Source organism: Glarea lozoyensis (genome assembly GCF_000409485.1).
Source record: "Glarea lozoyensis ATCC 20868 chromosome Unknown GLAREA4, whole genome shotgun sequence".
NCBI lineage: Eukaryota > Fungi > Ascomycota > Leotiomycetes > Helotiales > Helotiaceae > Glarea > Glarea lozoyensis.
In genome coordinates, this window is record NW_007360999.1 from 1259106 (window position 1) to 1279868 (window position 20763).

Sequence of the window (20763 nt, forward strand, 5' to 3'; positions counted from 1 at the left end):
TCCGCAAGCATCACTACCACTTCAACCACCTACAAACTATTTAACTACTTAGCAAGTATCTTATCAACATGGCTGACACTCTTCAAGGACTCCAAAAGATCAACATCATTCCAAACAAGAATTACAAGAAATCCGGAACCAAGTCTTACGTTCACCTACTTAGCAAATGGGGCTTTGAGCCTACCATGCCGGGGCCTTATGGCCAAATGGTCAAGGCTTTGGAGGAAGGTGAAAAACGTGCGACTTTTCATCACCATACCACCAAACCCTCGACTCGTCATGTCTTGATCAAGAAAATAGACGAGGATCCTGCATCTAGGGATTTCCAAACAACCAAGATCGGAGAGGTTCCGGCTGAAGACATTCAAAATGACTCGCTTTACCTCTGCCCTGTTCAGATTGGCAGTCCTGCGCAAACGCTCTATCTGGACTTTTACACAGGTAGTTCAGACCTCTGGGTAATTGCTCCTCTTGAAAAAGGCATTTAAATTTCTTATTAACAGTATCTACAGGTTTGGTCTACCTTGCTTGATTCCAGTGCACGATCTCAACCGGGACATACCACCTATGATCCTTCAAACTCATCTACTTTCAAATCCATGAACGGCGCGTCCTGGGAAATCAGATACGGGGACAACTCTCACGCATCGGGCGCTGTCGGTACTGATACAATCACTCTTGGAGGACTCGCGGTTGAAAGTCAAGCCATTGAATTGGCCAAAGATCTCTCTGACCAATTCCTCCAATCTCCGGGTGACGGACTCCTAGGCCTTGCATTCGGCAGCATCAACACAGTCCAACCAAACCGCGTCCACACACCCGTCGAAAACCTAATACTACAAGGAAGCATCCCAACATCCTCTCAAGTCTTCGCCGCCAAACTCGGAAGCTGGCGTGATGCCAACGAAGACGACCAAGGCCAAGGTTTCTACACCTTCGGCTACATCGACCAAGACACCATCACCGCCTCCGGACAATCACTCGCCTGGACCCCCATCAGCTCCTCCAGCGGATTCTGGCAATTCACATCCGCCCAATCCACCGTGAACGGCACCACCGTCTCTCAATCCTCCCGCAACACCGCCATCGCAGACACCGGAACCACGCTCGCCCTCGTCTCCGACGCCGTCTGCGAGGCCGTCTACAGCGCGATCCCAAACGCCTACTACGACTACAATAGTCAAGGCTGGGTCTACCCTGAGAACACTCCCCTCTCCGACCTTCCTGTCGTCACGATCGCCGTCGGCCAACACCAGGTGATTATTCAGAAGGAGGATCTCGGGTTTGCTAGTGTTGGGGATGGGAATGTTTATGGTGGGATTCAATCGAGGGGCAATCTGCCGTTTGATATTTTGGGGGATACGTTTTTGAAGGGAATTTATGCTGTAAGTTCTTATGTCCTGTTGGATTGTGTTTTGTGGGAAGGGTAGAGAAGGCTAATTCCGTGATAGGTTTTTGATCAGGGGAATAAACGGTTTGGGTTTGTGCAGAGGGCGGAGAAGTATCAGAATATTTCGCCTCCTCGATAGAGGGGCTTCTGTTACCTGATGAGGTTGGGGTAGAATGGTTGAATGCAATCTCTTGGGCATGAGTCTCGTTGTCTAACTTGGTGGAGATGGAATCCTGTGGACTGTGGTTTGCAGGTTGTTTGTACTGATTGTTTTGTATGGAGAGGATGGTCTTTTGTTGTGTCTTCATGGATTTTTGGAAAGTAGATGAAATTGACAGATGCTCGTACATTCGTAGTATCATGTGACACGTTGCACTGATGCCACTTCCATTCTGCCGTTCTGTCTGTATTATCGAGTCCAAAACGGGGCATTGGAACACGGTCAGAAAGCGCGATCATATATAACTCAAATGTTTGCGGGAAGAAAGCAGTTTCACATCATATAACATTCATCCTACTCGATCAACTATGCAGTCCAATCAATCACTAACTGAATTTCCTATTCCCCAAGCGCTGTAATACCGGAAAAGCTCCTCACCGTAATCATTCAAGCGTAAGAGAAAAGTAACTGTACCACGACCCGAAAACAATAAGCTAGAACACCCGTCTGACTGATAATGATTTGGAATAAAGAGATAGGGGGTATTCCCTAATCAAATAAAAACGCCCTTAACGCCTTCCTATGACACCGTAAAACGAGATCATCGTGCCAGCACAAGAGACGGAGAAAAAGATGGGTGAGTAAAAATGATGAAATCTCCGTCCAACTGATGTGCTGCTACGAAAACTTTTTCAATTGAGAATTCAATCCTGTACACATTCCTGAACCGGTGCGCCTTTTCAGGCGTTTGTTTATTTCTTGATGATGGCTTCGTAGACGGTGACCAGGGCGCCAATACCCGAACCGACGATTGGTCCAATCCAACCGCCGTACAGCGCAGAGTTGATGCGCGCGACGTATTCGAGATCGACGAGACCACCGAACGTCACGTCTTGTCCGTAAATGACGAATGTCAAGAGTGCCTTGACGATGTTAAAGGTCAAGGGATCGAACGTGTAGTTGAAATGTTGGTTGTGGGAACGCGCGCGAGGTTTGCTGGTGAGGTTGAAGAAATAGGCCGATCCTAATGGGATAAAGATGCTGGTAAACGCCCAAAGAATTGTTGGACCCCAGAATGAACTCGTCAATAGCAGAAATAGATCTGGGATTGAGACGGGGTATTCGCTGGTGTGAATAATTGGTAATTCGGGAATCGTGAACGCGTATCGGCTTGGGAGAACCTCCGCTCGTAATCTATATAACTCAAATGCGTTGATGACGAAATGTATCGCAACAAGTGAAGATAGGGTCTCGCGAGCAGCTTCTGCTTGCTCAGTGATACCCGAATCTTCGTAGGCTTGTGAGACTTTCGAGCGCAAAAGCGAGGTTCGGCGGTCAATCACGTCGGCAACAACAGCTGGAGAAGGTGGGAGGGGAAGACTCGACGCGAAACTCAAATTTGAAAGCGCAGTAGAGCGAGCTGGAGTTCTGACTAGAGCGGAACGCGCGCGTGTGGTTGCTTGTTCGATTTCGGATTCATCACTGTTACTTGTTAGCATATACTTCAGACGCGACTTCCTGGGCGCGTAGCACTTACGTCGCGAGTAATTCCTCTGCAGCTTTTGTAACTCTGCGCTTTACCACCTTTGCCTTCTCGGTAATCTCTGATACGATAGAAGGAGCTTCTCTCTTTATTGGCGAGTGGTTGCCGCGCCCTCGCGTTCTATAGAATGGTTCAAGTCGCGATTCTCCAGAAAATTGCGCCGCGTTTTCAGTGAGGTAATCGTCAAGAGCAACCTCTATTTCCGTTTTCTTCAGTCCATCATACCTAGAAAGAGTTAGTATTGCTTCAATTGCTAAAACCCGTTGCGGCGCGTGGAAGTTCTTACTCTGTAAAGTTGACTGAGTCGCAAAGCTCTAACAGCTCTGCTTTTCGCATTTTCTGCAACCAACTTGATGCGCCCGACATTTTGAAGATGGTGTTTTGTGTTGTATAATAATGCGACTGAAGGGACGTGCTCTAAAGTGGATTGCGAATATTGCGAAAGCAAAAGTCTTATTGTTGTGAGATGGATGATGCTGCTGGAAATGCGCGGGGCCGGGAAGAGGCTGGGCTGGGGAAAGCCTCCGTCAGTGTCAACAAACCGAAGCAGGGGTCGGCTACGGAGAAACTGGCAACCGGTTGCTACCACGTGATTCAGTATTTACATCGCGACATGGTTTTGTTGACATTGGATCTAGATGGCGCCAAATCGCAACGACCTTTACACCCTCAATTCTATCAACGCCAAACACCCATCGATTCTTGCCTAGATTGCTTTCGCACAGCAAATTCATCGCTCAACTTTATCGCTTTCGATTGATGCATGTTATAGCTTTTTTCCGCGTGTAGCAATTGCTACATCACATCATGGAGTACTCTGAAGAGAATGCCGTAAGCCACATCTCCAATTGCTCTCTGAACAAAGAATCTAACATATTGATACAGTGTGATCGCCCATCTGGAATTCGTCCCCCGATGATCCGAATTCCATCTCCAGGCAAAGGATTACAGGAAATTACTCCGTCCGAGAATAACACCAGAGCCAAACCCGTCTCTCGAATGGCTGCTCCCAATAATATCAAGCGCGCAATGGGCTATCGTAGGTGTCTTTGATTGGGACTAGAGAACGTAGCGCTGATCTTGATGAAACAGACGATGGCCAACCGGAACCCAAGCAACGGAAGACTTTGGCAGAGAGAGGCGGAGAACCAGTATCAAAACCGACGATTCCCACAATATCTGGCAAACCACCAGTCAAGGGGACATCACTGGTGAGCGCGAGTTCAGGCGTAAGTTCAATTTTTCTGAGTGATGAATTTCTTGTGCGACCAAGACGGCACGACGTTGGCCTACCATCCACTGGGAGGATCGACAAACTTCCAAGAGTCGATTGCAAGAGACATTACTGGCTTGTGTTACACAATGCGCCACTTAGGACCTTGCGGCGGAATTCAAATAAGCAAATGCTACAATGTTGTGCGATGCGACTGAAGTTCGTGCACGCTTGCCATACGTAAAGGCCAATTTATCTGAAATGAAGCGCAAGCCTATATACATGGCGAGGGGCTGTGGCGTTTTGTCGATATTTCTCTTCCAATGTCCCTGATTTGGACGTTTAACAGCGATTTACATAGTCCCCGAGGCGAAAATGGTTATCCGCAAGATATCTTCGGCTTACACGCTGTTCCCCGAAGCTTCAGGCATCGATCTTTCTACTGGTATTTCTACCGATCATATGGCTAACATTCTTGGGTTTCAACAGAAAGCAGTACAGTCATCCTTTGGGGCCATGAGAAACCCCTCAACCGCCTCAACAATATCTTCTCACAGTACCTCAAACTCATCGAGGCAGACTTCTAATGGCAGCTTTTCAAGCAGCATGGGTCCTGGCCACATCCGATCTCAATCAACACATTACGGACGACCTCCGCCATCGTTCAGTCAGTCAACAAGAACACGGCCGCCGAACGCAACCAAAGCACGATCAAATACAGCCATGAGTAATCGTTCAGATGAATCGTGGGCAACAAACCCGGAGAGACGAGATGGTATGCTACGAGAAAGCACACGCTGTGCTTCATTTCTTTTATCTCAAAATCCTGCAGTCTTACAGAACAATAAGCTGCGACATACGCAATCAGTCTCTTCATTGAGGTCTCACAGCACAAGGTGCAATACAAGAGACAGTTCCATCGCTACGGCATTACAAAAAATGCACATCGATGAAAACAACTGTTACTATTCAACAAACAATCAAGCAGCTGGCAGCAAGTTACTGCTCCCGCCGAGATTATCTTACAGGGGCCCAGACAGCTCTGGGTCCGGGGATTCGTGGTCGCAAAGTTTCAACCAAGCTGTCGTACTGTGGGAAGATCCCGGCGATGGCTTGGTTGCTCCGCAAACCCCTTCTCATATTCCCATTCCTAAGACTAGGCATGGAAATATCAGACGAGCTCCTATCACTCCATCAAGTCCTTCCAAAGCGTCCCCAATGAAAAGTACTTATTTAACAAAAGACTCTGACATAGCTGCTCCAACAGATTGGGACACCAAAGCGAAACTCGATGAGGTGATGGCTTGCTATCATAAAATCAGAGAGGACTCTTCGAAGACTACTGCTCTGGAACAAGCAGTTCCTGTCTATAAAGAGAAAAGTGAGTGGATTCTGCACGTTCCTAGAGACTAACATATTGATTATGCGGTAGTAATGGTTCTTGAACTCGACCAACAACGGCTGACGTCCGCCAATAAGTCCTTAACTACCGACTTGGATGCAATGCGTGAGAAGTCTGTGATTCTTGAGAAGAGACTCTTTAATCTCACCACTAGTCTCGACGACCAGATTAGAGCTCACCGGTTAGAGATTGACGACAAGGATCGAGCCCTCCGGAATGAGGTCGAAAAGCTCCGTCGAGACAACACTGACGAAATGGACCGCGTGCTTCGAAATCATCGCGATGAGATACGGGAAGCTGAGAGACGGGCAGCGCTCGAAATTGATGATAAGATCCGAGATATCGAGAGGAAGGCGGAAGAAAAACTTGGGGAAGAGAGAAACAGAAGACTTCGGGAAGTTCAGGAGCTCGAGGAGCATATCGCCAAAGGTGATCAGAATAAAAATTTAGCTTTGGAGGACAAGAGTCAAGAGATTCAAAATCTTCGAAACGAGCTCGAAAATCTGAAGGCAGCGCTGGAGAAGGAACAACAGAAGAAGGGTGACGCCGAGAAGAGCTTAGCAGACTTATCTGAACAAATGAGGAGGACGGGAATCGATACAACGTCCACCATCACAAGCTTAGAAGCAACTGTGGCAAGCCTCCGCGCTCGTATCCACTTCCTTGAGTCCGGCAGTAAGGCACAATCCGACAGCTTTGCCGATATGGAGTCGCGACTTCAGGATGCTATGAGATCTGCGGAAGAGTCGAAAGCAAAACTCATCAAAGAAGAAACGCTTCGTAGAATTCTGTTCAACCAGGTCCAAGAGCTCAAAGGAAACATTCGCGTCATGTGCAGAGTACGACCGGTTCCAAGTAATAATTCGGAAGGAGAAGTCGCCCAGGTCAAGTTTCCAGACATCGACAAAGAGTCAAAGGAACTTGAGATCATGGGCAAAGAAGAGAAGAGCAGTCTCGGTACAGTTACCAGAAAGACGCACGCCTTTTCATTTGACAGAGTTTTTGGGCCTAATACTCAAAATGAAGAGGTATTTGGCGAGATATCTCAGCTCGTACAGAGCGCTCTTGATGGATATAATGTTTGTATATTTTGTTACGGTCAAACAGGATCAGGGAAAACTCACACGATGTCCTCGGCTGACGGCATGATTCCTCGTGCTACACATCAAATCTACGAAACCGCAGAAAATCTGAAGGACAAAGGATGGACATACACGATGGAAGGCAGCTTCGTTGAGGTTTACAACGAAGAGATACACGACTTACTAGGCTCTTCCAAGGACATGGATAAAAAGAAGCACGAGATTCGACATGATGATCAGAAGAAGCAGACTATTGTCACTGGCCTTAAGACCGTCACCCTCACTTCAGCAGATACCGTGGAGTCCATTCTGAAGCAGGCTGCCAACAACCGCAGCGTAGCGGCAACGAAATCTAATGAACGTTCTTCTAGATCTCATTCTGTTTTCATCTTGAAGCTCATTGGCAGAAATAGCACAACAAACGAGACTTCTGAAGGCACGTTAAACCTGGTTGATTTGGCTGGATCAGAGAGACTGAAGCAATCTGGTGCTGAGGGTGATCGAATGAAGGAAACACAGAATATCAACAAGAGCTTGAGCTGTCTTGGCGATGTCATCGGGGCGCTCGGCCAGGGCAAAGAGGGTGCTCACATTCCTTATCGCAATTCAAAGGTAAGATGTGTTGGTCAGAAATTTCAAGTGAAAAACTAACTTATTGTGCTAGTTGACTTATCTGCTTCAATATTCGCTTGGAGGCAATTCGAAGACACTGATGTTTGTCATGGCAAGTCCATTGCAAGAACACGTTAGCGAGACTTTGACGAGTTTGAAATTTGCCACAAAGGTATGCCTCAACGGTCTTCCGAATGTTTTCATTATGCTAACAAAATGAAGGTTCATAACACACATATTGGAACGGCAAAGAGATCTACAAAAGTTCGTGACCGAAATAGCGAGTAAGGATGTAGTGAGGGCGTACGGTGTTGGTGGATTATCATTTTTGGCGTTCAATGGAAGGGATCCAGGATACCTAATCGGTTGCTTGGAAATGTGTGGAGTAAAGCTTACGATGGTGAATTATCAGCGTTGTATAAAGTTGATATCATTATAGCGTGGTCTGAATGATGAAAAGAAATCGAATGAAGTTCAATACATGCGGTATCTAGTTGCCAAACCTTACAGTTCCGAGTGGCGATGGAGAGCGTTGTAGTTGTATTTGCCTGCTGCTAACGCCTTCGTCATTCCTCATTGTGCTGGGGCAAATCGACTTATTGAATATCTCGTGAAAAACGTCACGCATTTAACTTAAGTACATACCCCTCCTCGCAAAATTATCCACTTTGGCTCTTAATCCAACGCCAACATGGCCCAAGACGTGAACGTTACATGACTCTCTTCCCGATTCTTGCCAATGACCTTCACGTCGTTGCATGGTTTATTGCATCTTGCTCATGCACCCGATGGCCGATGATTCACTCCTACCCTTGACCTGCAGTACTTCTGCCGAACCCCACTATGTCGTTGAATGATGTATCTGATATTCGTCTTGGCAAACTTTACGTTTTTAGAGCTTGTCGTTTGGGATCCTTGGCGAGCAAGCAAATGCCGTTGGTCTTGTTTGTGGCCCTGGAAATGAGGGATGGTTTTGAGAGTATCTCTTAGTGTGATTGGTGGGGGGGTGGGTCGTGAAAGATTTACTTTGATAGGAGGTGCCCCTTATAGGAAAAGGGTGGTACTGTGGTTTAGATCTAGCGGGGAAAGTATGGGTAGATGCGGGTCGGCAGGAGGGCTTAATGAGTGTGTTACGGGCAAGTTCTCTTTCTCGAGAAGCTAGATCATTGGGATAGAGTGTAAGTTTCTATGGAGGTCTTGGTACGAGTGACTTGTTTTAAGCTGTTGATCAGCGCCTCTGTCGGGATTTGAGCAATTACCTCTGTCTACGTGGATAGTTTTGTTTTAATCTAATTATTGTTAGGTTTGACTTTACATCAAAAGAGCACAAAGTGGGAGAGGGAGGGTCATTGTGTTGTATTCTAGCTCGGTGCTTTGGACTCGCATCATAGTAGGCAAGTGGGTGCGAGTTAGTGACGGGATAGACCGCGCTAGAAAGACACCTACCCGCAACGAAGCGGACTTTGATAGTTGTACTTTCATACTATGATCACGATAGGTTCGAGAAGTATCGTGAGTAACTCCTGGGGTCGTTGCTGAAAGTTTTGACCCGTTGGTCTAAATCGTGATCTTCAGCTCAGTCAAGTTATTCCTAGCCATTTGAGATTGAATTAGCCACATGAAAAGATTCCCTACAAAGTGTCTTATAGCTTCTATCCCAGATCATAATTTCAGTACGCCACCTTCCTCAATATCCCTCAATACGTCAAACTCACGATCCTCCTCCACAGCGACTTCCCCCCTAAAACCTCGCTTAAACCCCTCGTCCAATAATCGCATCTTCTCACATGCGCTAAAACTATCCGTCAACGGCTTGGCATCAAACCCAACATCTTGGATGCTATCATACCATGTCCCTAAACCTTGAAAATAAGCTTAAACCTCTAAAAACTCAAAGATGATCGTGCTCATGCTACATTTTAGTAATGTTACATCCGCTAAATTGAAGATCTGATACATGCGCTCGTCAGTGTTGTAGGTCATCGTTTTAGACTGGGAGGCTAGTTCTTCACTTAATTATAAAACCCCTTCCTCTCACTCCGAAACCCTTTTTTCTTTCCCATCATTCTTCTTCGTTCTTCAGGCCAAGTACGACTCCCTCTACTCATTGAACATTACTGACATTTCAAATCCGGGGTTTTAGCATCATGCTTCCTCTTTGCTCATTCTTTAGACTCCAGGTACGTCTGCTTCCTCTTCAAAACTGCATACTGACATTCCAATCCAGTTTTCAACATACACTTTAGCTCTTTCTTCGGGTAAGTTTTCTTCCTCCTCCAAATTATCTTCAATCAGTACTGACTTTTGAAATACGGTTCTCAACATCCGACTCGAATTTACTCCTCAGTATTTACCATCTTCAGCCCTCCCAAGTAAGTAATCTCCCTTTTCCCAATTTATTTGAAAAATCGCTGAGTTTCAAATGTTTTCGCTTTCACTCTTCCGCTCTTTCTATCAAGTAAGTCTCCTTCCGCTTCCACATTATTTCTGAACAGTTTGACTGACACCATTCACTTCTCGCTTTTCTCACCCACCTTTTCATCTTCTCCTAGTAAGTCTTCCTCATCCAAAATATCCCAGAATACTTTGACTGACATTATTCACTTTTATTTTTTCTCTCACGCTTTTTTCCCATCTTTCCCAGTAAGTCTTCTTCCTTTCACACTTATCATGGAACAGTCTCACTAACGTTTGAAATCCGGTTTATGAACTTTAACTTCTCTCTCCATATTCGACTCTTTCATTTAAGTAAGTATTTCTCTTCACCAAATATCTTTGAACAGTTTCACTCACATTGGACTTTCAATTTTGTGGAACGATTTTCCCATCAAAAAAGTAAGTTGTACACTGTGGTCAAACTTTTTGAACATGATCTAACTTTCCGAACTTTGCAATTGCAAGTTTTAGTTCTGGGATTTCTTGGATTGACTCGGAAGTTCAGGTTGGTATTTATGTCCTATCTTTCTTTGGAACTAATCTAACCTCGTTGGCCTTGCAATGTAACATACAGATCCAAGTTGCTTAACTCAAATTGGCTTAGCTGGTTAGTACCTCTCACATATCTAATGGGAAGTGGTCTAATCTTTTAAATCAAAATGTCCGAAAATGGATTTCGAGGTTACAACACGATCGGACTTTAAAGTTATTCACCTGAGGTTAGTACCACTATTTTAACTTTTGAACCCAACTCAGCTGACCAAATGAAACTTTGTAATGTGGCAAAACAAAGTTCTCGAGTCTTTGAATCCGACTCGATTTATCAGGTCAGTCTTGCTGATTTTTTCTCCTTTTCGAAATAACCCAGCTGACCTTTGTAACTCGGCTTGCAACATCACTGCTCCTGGCTCAACTCAAACGAAATCAATCTTCAGGCAAGTTCTCCCCTATTACTGAACAATTAGAAAGTAGTCTAAGCTTACGGCTTACAATGCATCAGATGTAGTCTTCGCCTCTCAACTATTACTAGAGCTTTCAGGTTACTACTACAGTACTACTCTGGAACTTTTTCGCTTAACTGGTCTAACGTTTTCTATCTCTGTTCGGACACGCACTTTTTCCTACCTCGCCTTCAACAATTTAAATCATCCAGGCAAGTCAACCCTACCATCTCCTCATTAATGAAAGATTCTGACATTTCGAACTTGCGAGGTGCTAGAATTAGTGTTCGCCTTTGAAATTTACATCCTTTTCCCCAAGTCAGTAGTCCCCTTCTAACTTACTTGGTCTTACTGATGTGACTTTTCAAATCCGCATCGTGACATTTATCTCTCCTCTCAACTTCAAGGTCAAGTAGAATCAATCGATTAAGCAAGTCATACTCGATCCCCAGGTTGGTCCCAAAATCGATCTAATCTTGTGCAATTCCTCTGGTGTGAAACATAGCGAAGGGCATCTTTTCCCCGGCATCTTCTTCGATTCTTCAGGTCTGTAGTATTCCTCCAAGTGTCTGACGAAATCATCTAACATATTCAATTCCGGAGTGTCCAATGTATTTCTCCAGCCTTTACATCTGGACATTGTGATGATCATTCATGTAAGTCTTACTCTCCCCTCAATTCTTTTTAATATTTAATCCGACATTGGCCTATTCCTCATACATTTCGACGTTTGGGGTAGATCTTACAGGCAAGTCTCATGTTTTCATTCGTAAATTCTTTTGAAAGTCAGTTGAACTGACATCTTGAAATTTCGGTTCTGTCAATCCAGTGTTCGATTAGATCAATCTTCCATGTCAGTGTTTCTCTTCTATCGTATTTATTTTCAACTGTTCTGACATTTCGCAATATATGCGACCTCGACGTGTCTTTCCGGTCGGAAACTTCAGGCCAAGTGAATCTTTTTTCTCCTATTTGCAGCTTGTTATGATTGGAGAGATCTAACTTTTTAAATCGTTACTTCTCTAGATACAGTATTTAGGGGTTGAATTCGGCTTCATTATTTAAGTGAGGTACTTTCCTTCTGTCATGTTAGTCCTTAACCATCAATAAATGCGAGTCGCGCAGTGGTTTGTAGGTAAAACTTTGGGCCAGTCTCCTCCACATCTCCCCTCCTTTATCTGACTCTTTCACACTATCTTCTATTCGAAAAAGACTTTCTGCGACTGAGGAGAGCCTCAGAACATCAAAGTCAGGCATTCTATTCCAGCCAATTATTGTTGAAAAGAGCTAACACTTTGACTTCTCTGCACTGTCCTTTATTTTCTCTCCGAAGCCCACTTGTGACGGGAATGAGTCCGGAGTTAAGTTTAGTCTCCGCGGAGTCTCCCGCCCCTAAAATCCTCGCCCCGCGCGTCTCAGATTCACATCTGCAAATCTCAACAACATTCTGGACGGTCATATATATTATCATTTCACAGTGTTCTACCTACAAATCCTTTTTCCCCTTAGCCATCCATTCCTGCACAACATCCTTATAATCCTCCGCACCGTAAGGCTCCGAAATTTCCTTCAAGAAGCTACCTTTCCTCCTTGAATTTACCCCGAGATCTTTGAGCAACATATCTACATACGGCACAGCATCGAATACAAAATCCGGTATCTTGCCTTCCTTTCCACCAGGATAGCGCCATTTGCCAAAGCGATTGTGAAGCGTGGCAGAATACTTGATTGCAGCGATCTCTTTCTCCAATTCAGCCGACGAACTAATTGTGGTATCAAAAGGCAACACATTTCCATCAAAATACGCTGTTATCCATAATGCCTGGACTTGAGCTAGGATCGAAGTCGAGATAGTCATGACATATCCCGAAAATGCGATGTCATGTGTGGCCAACATTCTGGGCTCCGGAGGCACCATAAAACGATACAAACCCATGGAGGAGAGGTTTTCCTCATTCTGTATTCTGGCATTCGTATCGGTCAGAGCTTCGAACTTCTTGTTCTTTGGTGGCCGGTTCGCTAGTCGAGGATACTTCTCGAGGATCTCGGCATCGGCTCGAGCGATCAAGGCTTCCTCTTCACTTGATGATCTTTGGCTCATGAGGCCTAACTCAGCTTCAAGGCCGGGAGGAGAAAATTTCATTGGAGCTGTGTGTTTCCACCCAGTCGAGCAGAGGAGTGCATCTGTTTCGAATGAATTACCATCAGAAAGATGAACCTTTCCGGGGGACAATTCTGTGATGTCTGCAATGTGGATCCTTATCTTGTCGCTTTTCACCAGCTCGAAGAAGTCTGTCTCGTAGTTCAAGATACTAAGACCACTTGCAGTCCAGAACGCATCGTGCCATGGTTTTAGTTTCGCCGTTTTGGGGTGAGAGTCGTACTTGTTCAGCGTTATCACGTCGCCGCCAAGAACCCCCCAGAATTTGTCTACAAGAAATCGACCGATTGATGTGCCGTGAAGCCAGGAACGAATACCGCCATACCCGTCAGCATCTCCCCAAACACAAGGAGATAGCCAGGTCAGGAATCGTGTATGGACTAACTTCTCCAGCCACTTTTTCAGAGGGGTTACGTATGGTGGTGCCATCCAGCAAGGGCCATGGCCAGATTCTGTTGATTGTCAGTGGTTGACATGCTGTCTTAATAAAGTTGCGGGAGGTGCTCTTACCTCTAATCACCCAGTCAACCTCTACACCATCAGTGCCATAGGCATATACAGCATCCCATGCCGACTTTGTACCACCAAGAACAGTAACTCTTTTGGAATTCTTGATAGTGTCGGCATGCTTCAAGAAGTCTTTACTGTGAAACAATGGAACGCCAAAAGAATTCTGACCTTCAAAAGTAGGTAAGAATGCCTGGGAAGTCACCCCAGTTGCAACAATCAATTTCTTCGCATAGATTGACGTCGACGAGTCTCCTTCTGGCGACAGTAGCCAGCCACCCCTCTCATTCTTCTCAACACTCTTCACTTTATAGTTGAAGCGAATGCGGCGCAAGACACCAAATTTCTCAGCATATGCTGTCAAGTATTTATGAACTACTTGGCCCGGAATATGTTGACCTGGTTTTACGCCCCAGGTAGCTTCATCCATTGGGAAATCGCTATATTCGTACGTTCCAACGAGATTGTTGGACCGCAGACCTGGGTAAAGGCGTTTCGAGCTCCATACTCCTCCGACAGACGATTCAGCTTCGAGAACGACTAAATTGGCATCTGGGTGGACTTGAAGATATGTTTTTGCTGCTCCAAGACCGAACCACCCTGCAAACAGAAATCAGCTTTGTTCGATCCCACGACTCGTCTCATTCAATCCAACTCGACCAATGTCGTACATACCAGCACCAATGACGACTAAATCAACAGTTTCAACCATTATTGCAAAGCTGTAGGGTTACCAGGCTCAAGGGCTGCAAAGAAAAGGAACTTCAGACAGGCGAGGCGCGCAAAACAACAAAATACAAACGACAACGATTTCCCAGAGGTTGCGCAAACTTTCCAACTCGATCGCAACAGCTTCGAGGAAAGTCCCCGCTATTCGTACTCCACCCCCCAACCATCGTGGTCTCAAGGGTAACCTGCAGGCCATAGCACGACTCCACTCGGATGTAACTCTGTAGGGTTACCATGCACTTACCGTTGCATTATCACCAGGGTTAGTGACGATACGGCCCAATGTGGAAGATACTGCGAATTTTTTCCGATGGATCTTTAGGAAATGGCCTGCCAACGCTTGGTGTATGCAAATGCCGGAATTTGACTTCTCCTGAAGACCACATGCTGTTGTATTTTTTTTGCTTTTGTGTTTTGAAATCCAAGTTTGCCAACAAACCCATCCTTGAAATGCTTGGAGCCTTCCGGTAATTACCAAAACGTTCGCAACAGTGGTAGTGATGTTCGGTGGTCGTCTCTTTCTGCCACGCTTGACTTCGGCTATGAGGTTACTAAGTGGTCTTGTCTCACATAAATGCCGAGTCTGCAATTCAGAAGTTCATCACAGCCGGCCTTACCATCTTGGGAAACAGAAAGATTTTCTTTGCGAAGATAACAACCATGTTTGTGAGGTGATATTGCGTACGCGTTATCACTTCATTGCTCGATAGCATCAGAAAAAGCAATTCATAAAAATAATGTGCGATATCTGTTACGTATTATTGCCTGGTTCGTTCCTCGATTAGTTGTTTCTGGTAACCAACATCTCTTCTGGAGACGAGCGCGCTAAGTGGACAAAATGTCAGGAACCGGCTACTCACATAGTCCGCTTGTCAAATCATCTCGCGATCCCAGTGGTCCCCGTTTGTACCCTTATCATTTTTGAAATTCCCGTAGGTGACTGACGCCATCCGTCTTCGGATTGGTACATGCACTTGGTCGAAGCAGGAGCTTGCCGGCAGCGCTTATATCTCGATGTTACTATACACGGAGGACCACGACATGATCCGATTTCCGGAATCTTTTGCCCGCAACCAGGCACTGCAGAAACCTGGTCATCAAATAACCTTACTCAAATACGATACCAGACTTGTGAATGGACAGTCATCATTCAGGGGAAGCAGCAAGAATGGCGTATCAACAGCAGCAGCAACTCGGTTGTGTCCAGCGTTGAGGGACAAGTTTTGGGTATCCCATATCTTCATCAGAAAAGGGTGTGCAACCAATACATCCATCACATGCATTCGGCTCATAAATCCAGGTTAGCGTTAGAGTTCTATAAAAGTCTCAGTATCCAACAAACGTTTCGCGGATGGCAGGGAAGAACGTCAACATACCCTATCAAACGTCTGCCAACGGCCCGATCCTAGGACGAAATGCCGGCTCAACGTCTGTAGTGGAGATTCCGGGAGTCGTTGGGTGTACTCCGCTTGACCCCCAAACTTTGCTGCTTTTTGGCGAGCCCTGGGTGTGTGTGGATGCTGACGACGATCATATTCTGTTTTTCTTCAACCTCCTGAGTACGTAAGGTGAACAGACCAAGAAGGAATTAACGGTCTCCACCAGATCTTCCGGCACTTTCTGTCTACTGTTTTCATTTTGTCTTTATATATTGCAGTTGGCATTCAGAACTCTCTGCATTGCTTCTACGGAACTGGTTAAGCGAATGGGCATTTGAAAATCTAACGATAGTACCGATTTCGAGAACAATTCTGGCATCACGGTTCGATTCACTTTTTACCGGCGAGTGTTCTCGAGGAGCTCCTTACTCGAGTTTTCATCATGAACGCCTTTGTAACGGAAGCGTTTACGTTGCTTGCAATTGGAGTCACCACAATTGGGATCAGAACTTATGCCAGATGGCAGACTGTGGGTTTCAAAGGCTTCAAACCAGATGACTATCTGATGCTACTTGCAGCAGTGAGTTAAACTCCCCCATCAAGATATCTCAATACCATCAGAAAGCTGCATTGCTAAGCTCCCGATATCAACGCTTATCAGACTCTTGAGCTCATCTCACATATATTATAGGTCGTCTACTCCTTTGAGACTGCTGCAGCTTACATTGTTGGTGCATGGTGGCATGGTCTCGCCAATAATGGAATGAGTGACGAGCAGAGACTCAATATCGTCGTCGGCTCTGAGGAATGGAACATGAGAATTGGTGGTTCGAAGACGCAGTTGGTAGGGTGGTCACTTTACACCTTGTTGCTTTGGCTACTAAAACTTTGCATGTGCATTTTCTACGCAAGACTCACGTAAGTCAGCTCTACTTTTCCAAATTATGTTTTGCATTTGAGCTGACGAGATGACAGAGAGGGTGTCGACGATATGAGAGGAAGAGTCCTCATTGGATATGGAGCACTAGCTGTGACATATCTTGCCACAGAGTTATCGATTCTTCTCGGTTGCCAGCCATTTCACCACAACTGGCAGATCAGACCAGACCCAGGCAGTAAGTAATTTACCATCAATCACCACGACCCTACTTTTCAACCTGAGCCTTATTCCTAACACCTTCCCAGATCTCTGCCAACCAGCCATCTCCAAAATCGACCTCTACGTCACAGTCATCCTCAACGTCCTCACCGACATGTATCTAATGTCCATCCCCATGCCTGTAAGCCTCACCCCCCTCACCCCTCACCCCTTAACCCACTAACCCCCCCCAGATGCTCTGGCGCGCCAAAATCCCAACCCCCCGCAAAATCCTCCTCCTCGGCATGTTCGGCGGCGGCGTCTTCATCATGGCAGCCGGCATTCTCCGCTGCATCCTCATCCTACGCGATCCCATCGGCGGCGCCCAACAAGCCGGGTCCTGGGCCGTTCGCGAAACCTTCGTCGCCGTCATCATCGGCAACATCCCCATGATCTACCCTTTCTTCCGGCGCACGACCCGGAAACTCCTCGATTCATCGTTCTTTGACAGTATTAACCTGTCGAGAAATACCAAGTCGCAGGCGGATCAGAACGGGGATTTCCATGGTGGTAGTTGGCAGGAGGGGAGTAATGGGAAGAAGAGGTTTGGGGGTGGGAGGACGCTGTATCCGCTTTCGACGATTGGGGATGGGAGTGAGGAGAGGATTGTGGGGGATAAGGAGATGGGTTTGGGGAAGGTCGCGAGGAAGGTTAGTGATGGGGAACTGAGTGGACGGGGGATTACGGTTGTTACCGAGACTATTGTGCATGAGAGGGAGAGGATGGATGGGGAGAGTGGGTTGCAGAAGAGTCATTGGCCTATTGTTTGAGGGCGCTTCTAAACACGACTTGACAATCGAGGTGAGGATGAATCGGCTGCTGAATCATGTGGAGGCGTCAGCAGATGAGGAGGTACCATATCATACCATGCCTCATCGACTTGAGTATCGATTAAGAGGTCGAAAAAACGAGTTCACCTTGATAATCATTGACCCCCGGCAACAACGATGGCACAACAAAACAGAAATTACTTATCCCCAAATTAATGGGCCTCAAACAGACTTTCAAATATTACATCAACAACATCATCACTACCCAACACTTACATCGATATAAACACACTTATCCATAGATATCACAAGGAGCGATTGGGAAAATAACAAGAAAACAAAAGGGACTTGAGATCGGTGGTGTTGAGTAGGGCCGAGACGTAAACCAGGGAAGCTGATTCGACTCGTAATACGGTCGGTGAAAGGTGGTCATCTAGACAAGAGAATGTCAGATAGTAAAATTATCATGTATCAATAACCATTAATAAAGATCGGATCATCAATCACAGTACGTGAATTCGGTTGTGGATTTGTCGCAGCGGAAACCCATCGACCTTGAAAGCCCGTTCACTTCTCACGACCTAACACTCCTCATCCCCAACATCTGATCTAAAAAGTTTCATTCGTCTTAGCCAGGATATCATAACAAAACACATAATTCATCACCCCCAAGTAAAATTGAAGCGCTTACTCAATCCGACACATATGTCCATCCTGCTTGATCTCCCAAAACTCCGATCCCACACCCACCGTCGCATAAAACAAAGCCTTAGGATCCCACTTCTTCTTAATCGCCAACAATTTCTCGTAATTCGCGCCGAAGAAGTTAGTCTGGAAGTCGGGCTCGCGGTAATCGGCTTCGTTCATGTAAGAGCCGCTTCCTGGGGTAAGTGCTTTGAGGGCTGGATTCCAGACGTTGGTCAACTTGTCCTGGTCAGCCACCATGGAGGACCAAGGGGCGGTGGAGTCCCAGATGGTGACGAAGGTGGAGTGGATGAGGGCGTCTCTCCAAGCGGGAAGGACGGCATTGTCGACATCTCCTGGTTTTGAGACGTCGAGACCCAGACCGAGGATCATGGCCCCGCCTTGGGTGGCGTTGCGAAGAACGGCTTGGATTCCATCGTTGTTGTTCTTGATGACGGAGCGAGGGAGGAGACGACTGGCGAATTGGTATTCTTCGACGAGGACGTGGCCCATTGGGAGGGGACCCATGTATTGGGCGTAATGGTCGTAGTAGGAGTCGAATTCTGTGTAGGTTGCTGCGAAAGGTACGTTTTTGGCGTTGAGCACTGCGACGAAGGGGGCCATGATGGCTTTCATTTCGTCGGCGGTCTTGTTGTAGCCGGTTACCGGGCTGATTTGGAGGAAGGTGCTGCTGATTACGAAGACGACCATGGTTCCAGCGTCAACCATGTCGGGGAGGAGTCTGTGGAATTCGGAGACGACGGAGTAGAATGTATCTTTGGTTGTGTAGGCTGTGGAGAGTTGAAGACTTGCACCTCCGATCTTGGCATCTGGGTGTGTCTTGACGGTCATGGAGGTGACGATTCCGTAGTTTCCACCACCACCGCCGCTCAGAGCCCAGTAGAGATCTGAGTTTTTGGTGCGAGAAGCTGTTACCAATTTTCCAGCGGCGGTAACAACATCGAAGCTGAGAGTTTGATCAGCAGCAAGACCGAAAGAGGTACTGCAGGCGAATTAGTGATTTGAACTTCGAGAGAAACCTTGCAAGTACAAACCTCAATGCTGAGTGACCACCACCTTGTGTGTATCCACCTGCAAGACCGACAGTTGGGCATGTTCCTGAAACGACGACAACGCCTTTAGCCTTAGCAGCAGTAAGCATCTCGTAACCGAGAACACCGGCTCCGACCTTGGCTGCTTTGCCAGTGTAGAATTTGTCGGAGTAATTGTCAATGAAGTCGATATCCTTCAAGTTGTGAGTCCAAACGGAGAGAGCACCAGCACCAGTAGATCTTCCAAGGAAGCTGTGTATTGTGTTAGGAGTCTAGTTTACAAGTATCATTTAGGTTGAAAACTTACTCATGACCAGTGTTCCTGACAACAAAACGAACATTGTTATCAGCTGCAAATTTCACACCAGCAACGATATCGTCAACCGTCTGAACATCAACTGCGTAGCGGACGTAGTTTCCCAGCAGACAGGCCTGGGTTTGTGGGGTGAAAGGATCGCAACTTTGGTTAGCGAAGAACGGGGTCATAACCGAGGACGAGGACGACAAGCTGTTTGAATGATCAGTATACAGAATTGACTCCTAAACTTTTAGGGATACGACTTACTGAATTTGAGGGCCTGTCCAGGCTGATTGAATTGCCGCACAAGCTGCTTCATCGTAGTTTGGAGCATGGCAAGGAGAACCAATGGGCGTCGTAGCGATCAATCGACCACTGGTAGTGGTGTTGAGGGCTGCCCAGGTGGATTCAGATGGCCAGCAGGCGTCACCGGGGAAGCAATAGCAATTACCATTGCTTGTGGCGTTACCGTTGGTGGCGTTGGCTGCATGTTCATAGAAACGGTGCGCACTGCTGGCTTGAACGGCAACGGTTTGGGCAATTGCTGCCACTGCGAATGCTGAGACCTTCATCTTGGCTAAACGAGAACGACCGTGGGGTAAAAGAATGTGGTGACCGGTGAGGGATGAGGAGGAAAGATCAGAGGATGTCCAAAAGCACCTCTATATGTACTGCGTTCCATCTTGCTTGCTCTTGCGGAAGTATCTCCTACTCAGGTGTCGTCCGTACGATTCCTCGTAACTTACACTATTTTATGCGACATCTCCGAAAGCCCCGCTTGCTTAACCACGTTTTCGAAGGGATGAATCGCATGTATGAAGGATCCGAACAAAATCAACCTCTTTTGATATTGGAAAGGTGTCAGAAGTGCCGCTCTGCGAACACTGCCCCGTCACGGAAGCTAGAGTCAATGGTTCGAAGCAAGAAGTTGGAGTCTGCGGAGCACGATAGCCCAACTAGCAAAAAAGGGGTTCTTTCCCGCTTTTTGAAGTGGGTTTCTGCTCAGACCCCAAAAGCTAAATAATAAGTCTAAATCATCTGATTTGTTAGGCTATTTAGCGGTTCTCCGCGTTTGTTTCAAATGTGGCAGTCCGTCCCGGGATTAGAGTTAGAGGCAGGCACAGGGCGAGTCGTGTCCTTGGCACTCAGGTACCGGAAGGCGAAAATGCTTCGACGTCGTCGGCGATTTTTCCATCTTGAGCCTCATCACCATTCTAAAGGAAAATGGGAACACTTTGCCACGCCTTGACGGGTACTTACGTGCAG

General features: G+C 46.5%; 7 protein-coding genes across 7 annotated transcripts; 4 read left to right on the plus strand and 3 right to left on the minus strand.

Annotated features, from left to right (window-relative positions):
* Positions 1-68: 68 nt before the first annotated feature.
* On the plus strand, positions 69-1529 carry GLAREA_09771 (Acid protease; the record flags this gene model as incomplete). The annotated part of the gene is made up of 3 exons (XM_008086367.1): positions 69-458; positions 513-1385; positions 1452-1529. 3 exons carry the CDS (start codon positions 69-71, stop codon positions 1527-1529), a joined length of 1341 nt encoding a protein of 446 aa, XP_008084558.1.
* Positions 1530-2302: 773 nt separating this feature from the next.
* Positions 2303-3459, minus strand: GLAREA_09772 (uncharacterized protein; the record flags this gene model as incomplete). Its single annotated transcript, XM_008086368.1, has 3 exons — positions 2303-3032; positions 3088-3318; positions 3380-3459. 3 exons carry the CDS (start codon positions 3457-3459, stop codon positions 2303-2305), a joined length of 1041 nt encoding a protein of 346 aa, XP_008084559.1.
* A 441-nt stretch (positions 3460-3900) lies between these two features.
* GLAREA_09773 (uncharacterized protein) lies at positions 3901-4550 on the plus strand (the record flags this gene model as incomplete). The annotated part of the gene is made up of 3 exons (XM_008086369.1): positions 3901-3924; positions 3979-4132; positions 4186-4550. The coding sequence occupies 3 exons, from the start codon at positions 3901-3903 to the stop codon at positions 4548-4550; spliced, it is 543 nt and encodes a 180-aa protein (XP_008084560.1).
* A 131-nt stretch (positions 4551-4681) lies between these two features.
* Positions 4682-7690, plus strand: GLAREA_09774 (P-loop containing nucleoside triphosphate hydrolase; the record flags this gene model as incomplete). Its single annotated transcript, XM_008086370.1, has 4 exons — positions 4682-5687; positions 5739-7402; positions 7455-7574; positions 7625-7690. 4 exons carry the CDS (start codon positions 4682-4684, stop codon positions 7688-7690), a joined length of 2856 nt encoding a protein of 951 aa, XP_008084561.1.
* Positions 7691-12265: 4575 nt separating this feature from the next.
* On the minus strand, positions 12266-14159 carry GLAREA_09775 (FAD/NAD(P)-binding protein; the record flags this gene model as incomplete). The annotated part of the gene is made up of 3 exons (XM_008086371.1): positions 12266-13392; positions 13451-14047; positions 14123-14159. The coding sequence occupies 3 exons, from the start codon at positions 14157-14159 to the stop codon at positions 12266-12268; spliced, it is 1761 nt and encodes a 586-aa protein (XP_008084562.1).
* A 1838-nt stretch (positions 14160-15997) lies between these two features.
* On the plus strand, positions 15998-17463 carry GLAREA_09776 (uncharacterized protein; the record flags this gene model as incomplete). Its single annotated transcript, XM_008086372.1, has 5 exons — positions 15998-16135; positions 16247-16473; positions 16531-16670; positions 16741-16835; positions 16888-17463. 5 exons carry the CDS (start codon positions 15998-16000, stop codon positions 17461-17463), a joined length of 1176 nt encoding a protein of 391 aa, XP_008084563.1.
* A 687-nt stretch (positions 17464-18150) lies between these two features.
* GLAREA_09777 (FAD-binding protein) lies at positions 18151-20069 on the minus strand (the record flags this gene model as incomplete). Its single annotated transcript, XM_008086373.1, has 4 exons — positions 18151-19150; positions 19203-19451; positions 19507-19707; positions 19765-20069. 4 exons carry the CDS (start codon positions 20067-20069, stop codon positions 18151-18153), a joined length of 1755 nt encoding a protein of 584 aa, XP_008084564.1.
* Between the last annotated feature and the right edge of the window lie 694 nt (positions 20070-20763).